At 39.6% G+C, this 9,878-nt stretch overlaps 1 protein-coding gene across 1 annotated transcript; it reads right to left on the bottom strand.

The window, feature by feature from the left end:
* Positions 1 to 717: 717 nt before the first annotated feature.
* Positions 718 to 8,244, bottom strand: LOC147343286 (endogenous retrovirus group K member 25 Env polyprotein-like). The gene is made up of 2 exons (XM_086381657.1): positions 8,056 to 8,244; positions 718 to 3,093 (listed from the first exon to the last, which is right to left on the bottom strand). The coding sequence occupies exons 1-2, from the start codon at positions 8,109 to 8,111 to the stop codon at positions 2,103 to 2,105; spliced, it is 1,047 nt and encodes a 348-aa protein (XP_086237783.1). The 5' UTR covers positions 8,112 to 8,244; the 3' UTR covers positions 718 to 2,102.
* Positions 8,245 to 9,878: the final 1,634 nt, after the last annotated feature.

Below are 9,878 nucleotides of genomic sequence, written 5' to 3'. Positions count from 1 at the left end.
ATATGTTATTCTTGCATAAACCACTTCTGTGATCTATCTGCTAAGATTTCCAGTTTGAGATCCTCTTAAGTGGAGCAAGGACTTAAAGGTATGTGGACCAATGAAGCAAAGCATCTTTATAGATTTTAACTGTTTTCCCACGCTTTCACAGATGTCTCACGTTTATGAAGTCTGATAGTAATTTATTTAACAACTTGCCTTTAGGAGACTTTCCAAAGCATTCAAGTTGTCTTTCATAGAAACAATAGTGTTCTTTCTTTTTGCACTCATATTTCATGGATTTAAGTAATATTGAGTTAAATTACATAATTACATTGGTAAGTATAGCCAGCACACAGGTTTGATAACAGACACACCTGATTTGTAATGCCTCTGACTCTGCTGGTGGTAGCAAAAGTACAGTATCAATCCATGTTATCCATGGGGATTGGTTCCAGGACTCCCATGGGTACCAAAAGCCATAGATGTTCAAGTCCCTTATACAATATAAAATAGTGGAGTATAGACAGCTCTCCACATCCAAGTGTCTGCATCTGTGGATACAGAAGGCTGATTCCATGGGAAGGACAGGCAAGACTATGCTGGCCATGAACCTGCAGCAGGCCTAGGTCAGGAAGATGGAGAAATTAAATTGGCAAGTTGGTTGAGTAGTGTTGGGGATTTTCTCCCTGGGACTTGGAAGCAATGAACCTGAAAGAAGGACACTCGGACAGTCTCTTGCAAGGACTGACAAGTTTATTTCTGCAGTCAAGCCTTTTTATAGAAGTAGGAACAAAGAGCTTAGAGCATACAGCCAGCAGAGCGCGTACAGGGTTAACACCTAATCAGTAAAAATATTTCAAGGACAGCGCGTTCTAAGTGACCCATGTGCTTATCCCATAACCCGTTTTCTCAAGCAACATCCTTAATATTTATTATTAAATCTCGGCGCCAGGCATAACCAAAGGCAGGAGATGTTTTTCTGCCCAAGCACACCAAGCTGGGGTATTTCTGGCCCTTTGCCATTTTCCCAAGGACTTCCTCCAACTGGCTATTTGTACTGGGCTTCCCAACATATCCTCCTTTTGTTTTTAATTTAAGCATGGCAGCTGCTAGTTGGACTCCATTGTGGGAGGCATGGAGTCTTGAGTAGAGACATCTATATCCTATAAGCAATGACAGAAAAAGCAGGGTGATTAATACATATATAAAAATGTTGCTTCCTGAAAACCAAGCTCTAGGGTCTAGAGACGATAGGGTTTTGGTTAAAGTATCGTAAAATTGAGTGCTGTACAATTCCTTAGGTACCTTAATTTGAAAATTAGCAACTTGTTGTTTCAACAAAGTGATGTCTAAACTCGAGTTGTCTGTGAGATCCTGCAAATGCGCTTTAACTTTATCCCAAGGATATTCAGTGCTATTATAGGGCATGTGAGTCAGACAAAAAGAAGTAAAATTCCAGTGACAATGTATACGTGTTTGGAAAGTCAGTTGCTGCACTTGATCTCCTAAGTGGATAACCACAGTTTGTAACTCATTAATTCATGTTTGTAATTGCTGATCTATTTGAGCTTGTCGAGTCCAAAGATCATGAGAGTCTTTGTGCCAAGCAGTGATAAAATCATGACTTTGTATAGAATTATGTAAAGCCATACCAGAAAAGTTCCTACAGTCACAATAGAGATAAGGCTTAAGATGCCTGCAATAATCTACCCAATGATGCGCTTAGATCACCTAAGTCCAGTTTTCAACAATACAGAAAGAAATACAGAATCAGTCCAAGGCTCAGTTAAGTTTACAGGAAGCCATAACTCAGATCTTTGTTTAACTAGCACAATGCTAGCATTGTGATATGAAATGATGTGATTAAGGCATTTATACAATGCACATGCAGTACAACTGACAATCTTAGTCGATAAGTCAATATCAAAATGCCCTACAATAAACAAATACGGAAGGTGAACACATGATTGAATATAGCCAGTACTATTGTATAGGAAGGTATAATTAGAAGGACGAAACATACCCACAGTCCCGTAAACACTAGCAAAGTGCTCTAAGGCTGCTGGAATTTTCCAAATTTGCCATTGCTTTAGCCCCACAAAGGGGATGACAATCCTGGGTCATGGGGGTGATAAGCCCCCATTATACCAATTCAGCAATATGTCTTTATCAGTCCAGAAACTTGTCTTAGATTTATGAAAGCCTCCAATGCTTGATCTATTAAACCAGGAGCAGTTATGATGTTCTTCCTGCTCTTCAGAACAGTTTACAAACAACCCGTGAGGTCCCCAGTCAACAAATTTAAATGTATGATTAGAATGATTTTGCTGAATTATAGAAACTTTCCCAAATTGGCCTCGACAATCAGACCAATGTAACGGTTGTATCTCCTGTTTTCTTCTCCAAGATACAGTATGACATGAAGGTTCCTCTGGTTGAAAAAGCGAGTTCGAATAGTTGGCTATCTGGCCTGGATAATGTCGCTCGGAGCCATTAAGTAAGAAAGATACCGTAGTAAACATTCCCAGATGCAAAGCAGTCCCATTGTTGGCAGAGTATGCCCACCACTGTGGGAAGATAGTCACGCAAAGGGGATGAGATCCGAAACAGATAGGCAAGGTTTTGAATCCCATGGAAATGTTGATTGGCTTTCCCTCACCTTTTTCATGAATTGGTCTCTTTTTGGACCAGGGACTTGGAAAATGCATGCTGTCATTAGTAAAGATCATAGAGGCTTTATCTACCCAATCCACTATGGAGAGAAGTGGTGGGTTGGGTATGTATGCCCAATAAACATATTTTGCACTTACCCCAGAGGAACAGGAAAGAACAGCTAACATTGCCAGAAACAGCTTATCTGGAGTCATAGGAGTTCCAGTACTCTTCAGTGTCTGCTCAGCCTGACGAGTCATGTTTTTCACTTTAGTCCATGTCAGGTAAGGATTCAGACGATGGCGTTTCCTCATTGGCTCCTCCAAGGTCATTGACGAGACCCTTTTCGTCAACTTCGTCACTTCCCGAGGGAGTCCGGTCTTGGGGCCCCTCTCGGTAACAGACATGGCGAAGGGGAACCCAGATTTCCTCTCCATCTGCAATGACAAGACCATAACCCTTGCCTAGGAGTCATAAGATTCCTGGAAGCCACTGATTAAATTGCTTATACCATATTGGTGTATTGATTTCTAATTTGCTGTTTTTGTCTTCTGCAAAATGTCTATTTGCACGAGTATTAGAATTATTTTTTGTTAAGTTTAAAAAATTCAGGGAATAAAGAGTTAAAGGTAATAGTAATTGAGGGTTCATGGGATAAGAAGTGTATCTCCTCTTCCATATTCCCCCTTTCTGTTTTAATAAATGAGTTTTTAGGGTGCGATGGGCTCTTTCAATAATGGCTTGACCCTGAGGATATAGGGTATTCCTGTAATGTGTGTTATGTTCCATTCTGATAAAAATGAACGAAACGAATGCGAGGTGAATGCAGGTCCATTGTCTGTTTTCAAGACAGAAGGAATCCCCATAACGGGGAAGGTGAGTAAGAGTGTGGAAATGGCGTATTTACTGGATTCTGAAGAGACAGGTACTGCCTAGATAAAGCCTGAAAATGTATCAACTGAGACAAAAAGCAAGGAAAACTTTCCTAAGGAGCAGTGAGTGAAACAGGATTGCCAAAGGGAGTTAGGCTGTTTCCCCCTGGGGATTAACTCCTGAAATCGTAGTTCGTAAGTGCAGAGGGACGCAGACATCACAGGTTTCATTAATATGCCACGCTTCAGTGAGAAGAATATGGTATTTAGAGTGCAATCTGTTAGCATTGGTATGAAGATTAGCATGTTCGTCACTGGCAGACGTAAAAATGGGAGGTATGAGCCTGTCAAGGGCATCATTTCCTGCAATTAGAGGGCCAGGTAAACCTGAATGAGCACGTATATGTGCAATAAAGGAAGGTTCCATACGTGAGCGAATTAAAGCTCGAGTCTGTGAAAAGAGAGTATATAATTCTTCATCTAGGTTGTATAAAAAGGCGGTAACAAAATCAGGAAAAAGGGAAGCAAGGTATTTGGAATCAGTATATACGTTGAAGGATAATGGTTGAAGCGACAAAAGAGCATATAAAGCATACAACTCAACTCTTTGTACTGAAGAATAGGTAGTGGGTAATTTCTCTTTGATATCAGGGCCGACAATCCCTGCTATGCCTTTCTTGTTGCCATCAATGAAATAGGTGGGTGCATTGGAAATAGGCTGGGATGCAATGATATTAGTTACAATGAATTTAGTACATTGTAGAAAGTCCCATAATTTTCCTTTCGGCAAATGAAATGAGATAACATTTTGAAAATCACTTAATGCCATTTGCATGGTCAAGTTATACTGTAAGGCAATTTGTAATTCCTTTTTTGTCAAGGGAACGTGTATTGCATATGGATCAAATCCAGTCAAAGTTTGTATACAGCTTCTTCCTGACACAATTAAGTGCCCTATTTTCTCAATATATGATACAATTTTTTTAGACTGTTTAGTGTGTAAATATACCCATTCTATTGGGCTATGCTGAACTAAAATTGCAGTGGGCGAATGTTCAGTGGGGAATATATATAAAGAAACTGGTTGATCATAATCTAGCCGAGTTGAAGAAGATTGTTGAATGCGTTTCTCCACTAAGGCCAGTTCTTCTTTGGCCTCTTTTGTTAGCTGCCTAGGGCTATTAGGGTCAGGGGATCCCTTTAAAATTTTAAATAGATTTTGTAAGGCATAGGTGGGGATGCCAACAGATGGCCGCAGCCAATTAATATCTCCTAGCAATTTTTGAAAATCATTCAGCGTGCATAGAGACTGCACAGAAATTTGAGTTTTTGAAGTTTGATTTTAGATTCTTCCATAACATGTCCTAAATAATTAAAGGGTGCTTTCCACTGAATTTTATCTGGCGCAACAAGCAGGCCATGATTTTGAAGAGTAGTAGTAACTTCATTATATAACTGTTGCAAATAGAGTTCAGGTTCCATAGAAAGAAGTATATCATCCATGTAACGAATTATAAATGCAGTAGGATACTTATCTCTAATGGGTTGTAATAAAACAGATATGAGATATTGGCAAATGGTAGGAGAGTTCATCATTTCCTGAGGTAGCACCTTCCATTGAAATCTTTTAACAGGAGCCATGAACAGGATTTATAGACGGAACTGAAAAGGCAAAACGTTTTCTATCTTTAGGGTGCAAAGGTATAGTAAAAAAGCAGTCTTTTAAGTCAATAATAACTATAGACCATCCTTTTGGTACCATAGAAGGGGAGGGCAATCTGGGTTGTAAGGGCCCCATAGGTAACATGGTATTATTAACATTTCTTAAATCTATCAACATTCGCTATTTTCCTGATTTCTTTTTTATTACAAAAACAGGGGAATTCCATGGGGAAAATGAAGGTTCTATATGAGCTTTTTGTAATTGTTCATTTACTAATTGTGTGCTGCTAAGTCGCTTCAGTAGTGTCCGACTCTGTGTGACCCCACAGACGGCAGCCCACCAGGCTCCCCCATCCCTGGGATTCTCCAGGCAAGAACACTGGAGTGGGTTGCCATTTCCGTCTCCAACTAATTGTGTAAGAGTTGCCAATTTTTCTTTAGTTAGGGGCCATTGAGGTGTCCATATTGGCGTATCAGATTCCCAATCGAAAGGCAGCAGTGTTAACTCAATGGCCCCCATTAAGAAGTTTCATTTAAAGAAATTGTGGCTTTCGTTTGTTCAAGAAAATCCCATCCCCATAAACTGATAGGGATATTAGTAATATATGGTTTAAGATAAGCTACAATTTGATCAGGGCCATACACTTGTAAATAGGATGCACTGACAAAAGTTTGTGTGGCATCAGTTTTACTCACTCCTAATAGTCTAGAAGGAGCCATACTCTTACCCCAATCAAGGGGCCATTCTGCAGCTCTAATGATTGAAATGTTAGCTCCGGTATCTAATATGCCTGTGAAAATTTTTTCCCGTATGCGTAAAGTAAGTATGGGTTTCTGATGTTCCTTAATAAGGTGGATAGTGCAGCAGTAAGGTTGGTACTGCCAAAACCTCCCTGCCAAACTTTATCAGATGCCTTCATTGGTTTGACATATGGCAAAAGTAATAATTGTGCAAAATGTTCTCCTATTTGTAAGTATATATTTCCCATTTTCACAACATTTACCATAACATTTATTTCCCCTTCATAATCTTCATCCACAACACCGGTCAATACCACTAAACCTCTCATTGTGCAGCTACTACGTCCCAAAATCAGTCCCACTGTCCCGGGTGGAATCGGGCCATAATATCCAGTGGGAATTTTGTGGGGGTTGTATAATTCTATTAGTTCCATATCATAAGGACTAGGTATATCAATGCAAGCACTCTTAGATGTAGCTGCTTGTAGCATCATAACGCTAGGTCCTCCTTTTGTAGTGGGGCTAGAGGATGACCCCTTTATCAGTTTCCCTGTTGTTTTTGTTGTGCACCGGGGTTCAAAGTGTTTCCATCCTTATCAAATTTAGAATGACATTCATTCAGCCAATGGAACCCCTTTTTACATCTTGGACATACTCCTGGGGGTCTCTTCTTATTAGAAGTAGTATTATTTTTTCTGGCCTGTGTTGGCATGTGACATTGTTTTTTCATATGGCTGGGCTTCCCACAGTTAAAACATTTGGCATTAGTAGCTTTCTGTACATTAAAGGTTTCTTTCTTTTTTTTTTCTAATTTTATTTTATTTTTAAACTTTACATAATTGTATTAGTTTTGCCAAATATCAAAATGATTCCGCCACAGGTATACATGTGTTCTAATGTTGCCAATTTTGCTCTATGGAAATTAGATCTGGTATCCTTATAAGCTTTCAAATATTCCATAAGAGAGCTAGTCTCTTGAATTGGTCTAAGCATGGATTGACATTCCTCATTAACATTTTCAAAAGCAAGTTGTTTTAAAAGAATATTTTGTAAAGTCACATCCTTAATAGATTTCTCAATTGCATCCTTTAATTTTCCTATAAATTGAGAATATTACTCTTCATGTCCTTGAATAATCTTAACAAATGAACCATCAGAGTTATTGCTATCAACCTTTGCTTATGCCCTGCAGGCAGTTTCTTTAATGAAATGTAACATCTGAGGGGTAATATTAGCTAATTGCACAATCATATCGGCCATGGCTCTTGTTCCAGTGAGTACACATAGGTTAAATTGGCAGGGTTACCATGAGATTGCTGGTCAATCAGCATTTGTTGGGCCTCATCATTAACCCATATTTGCCATTGAAGTAATTGTTGAGGATTTTGAATTGTCTTTGCTATTTGAAAAAAATCATATGGCATCCAATGGTCAGCCCATCCTCCAAGAAATTCTATACAATAAGGAGAAGTAGGTTCATACAGAGTGCATGCTTTCTTAAAGCTAGAAAACATGCCAAAATCTAGATTAGCCCAAGTATTTTGGTCTTGGGCACGTTGATTAAATTGCATTGGGAAAGCGAGAGTGCAAGCAGGCATCTCCTGAGGAGGAGTGAAATGATTAGTACGAGCAAAGTTAGCAATTGCTGTTACAGGCGGAGCAGAAGGAAAAACCTCAGATTTGGGCTGTCCATTGAATGAAATGACCTCCATTCTAAGTGGCTTCAGTTTTGACACATCCTGTATATATGTCTCTAAGTTGTTTTTTTAAGGACTGTGTCTGATTGAGCATAACATTCTTATATTTCAAAGCACCTTGCATATCTTGTTCCTTATGCTCATATTCATGTAAAGATTGAATAGTTTTTTACTTCTAAATTAACATTATGCCCTTCAATTTGTTCTATGATAGCCCGTATGAGTGACCATGTAACCCTTGCCAATATGCTCGCAAAACATTATTTTTAACCCTTTTCTATATGTCTAGATTGAGTGTTCCCTCTTCTGGGAACCATGAATTGTTCCAGTAAAATATGATAGCAGTCGTTCAACTGATCTCTTGAAACATTAACACTGTTTTGTTTCAAAAAATGATGTATTGTAGAAATGAAAGGAATTTTACTGCTATGTTGTCCCATCCTGCTTACCTCTTTCTGCAGGGGCTCGTTGCTTTGTTCAGCCTTCTTTTCAAGTCCCTGTTCATGGCACCACTTGTTGGGGACTTTTCTCCCCGGGACTTGGAAGCGACGAACCTGAAAGAAGGACACTCAGACAGTCTCTTGCAAGGACTGACAAGTTTATTTCTGCAGTCAAGCCTTTTTATAGAAGTAGGAACAAAGAGCTTAGAGTATATAGCCAGCAGAGCGCGTACAGGGTTAACACCTAATCAGTAAAAATATTTCAAGGACAGCACGTTCTAAGTGACCCATGTGCTTATCCCATAACCTGTTCTCTCAAGCAACATCCTTAATACTTATTATTAAATCTTGGCACCGGGCATAACCAAAGGCAGGAGATGTTATTCTGCCCAAGCACACCAAGCCGGGGTATTTCTGGCCCTTCGCCATTTTCCCAAGGACTTCCTCCAACCGGCTATTTTGTACTGGGCTTCCCAACAAGTAGCAGTTGGGTAAGAGAGCATTGCCTATATTTTAATTTTGCTCTTTTTCTTCTAAAGCTTATGATAACCCCATCAGTTTTCTGTTACCATCTCTATTTTGTGCTGTGCTTAGTTGCTCAGTCATATCCAACTCTTTGTGACCCCATGTACTTCAGCCCACTAGGCTCCTCTGTCCATGGGGATAATCCAGGCAAGAAAACTGGAATGGCCATGAGCTTCTCCAGGGGATCTTCCCAACCCTGGGACGAAACCTAGGTCTCCCACACTGCATGCATATCTTTACTGTCAGAACCACCAGAAGCTTTATACAGTCATCAAAAAACAAGACCAGGAGCTGACTGTGGTTCAGATCATGAACTCCTTATTGCAAAATTCAGATGTAAATTGAAGAAAGTAGGGGAAATTACTAGCACATTTAGGTATAAGCTAAATCAAATCCCTTATGATTATACAGTAGAAGTGACAAATAGATTCAAGGGATTAGATCTGATAGACAGAGTGCCTGAAAAGCTATGGACAGAGGTTTGTGACATTTTACAGAACGCAGTGATCATGACCATCCCCAAGGAAAAAAAATGCAAAATTGTTAGAGGAGGCCTTACATATAGCTGAGAAAAGAAGAGAAGCTAAAGGAAAAGGAAAAAGGAAAGATATACCCATCTGAATGCAGAGTTGCAAAGAATAGCAAGGAGAAATAAGAAAGCCTTCTTCAGCGATCAATGCAAAGAAATAGAGGAAAACAATAGAATGGAAAAGACTGCTATCTCTTCAAGAAAATTAAAGATACCAAGGGAACATTTCATGCAAAGATGGGCTCAATACAGGACAGAAATGGTATGGACCTAACAGAAGCAGAAGATATTAAGAAAAGGTGGCAAGAATACACGGAACTATACAGAAAAGATCTTAATAACCATGATGGTGTTATCACTCACCTAGAGCCAGACATCCTGGAATGCCAAGTCAAGTTGGCCTTAGGAAGCAACACTATGAATAAAGCTAGTGGAGGTGATGTAATTCCAGCTGAGCTGTTTCAAATCCTCAAAGATGATGCTGTGAAAGTGCTGCACTCAATATGTCAGCAAATTTGGAAAACTCAGCTGGAAAAGGTCAGTTTTCATTCCAATCCCAAAGAAAGGCAATGCCAAAGAAAGTTCAAACTACCTCACAGTTGCACTCATCTCACACGCTAGCGAAGTAATGCTCAAAATTCTCCAAGCCAGGCTTCAACAGTACATGAACCATGAACTTCCAGATGTTCAAGCCCGGTTTAGAAAAGGCAGAGGACCCAGAGGTCAAATTGCCAACATCTGCTGGATCATCTAAAAGGCCAGAGAGTTCCAGAAAAAC

Source organism: Bos grunniens, chromosome 28 (assembly GCF_055505025.1).
Source record: "Bos grunniens cultivar Pamir isolate PY7600 chromosome 28, Bosgru_T2T1.0, whole genome shotgun sequence".
In the NCBI taxonomy this organism is placed as follows: domain Eukaryota; kingdom Metazoa; phylum Chordata; class Mammalia; order Artiodactyla; family Bovidae; genus Bos; species Bos grunniens.
Note: the sequence above shows the minus strand (reverse complement) of the source record. Positions and strands in the feature narration are given on the sequence as shown.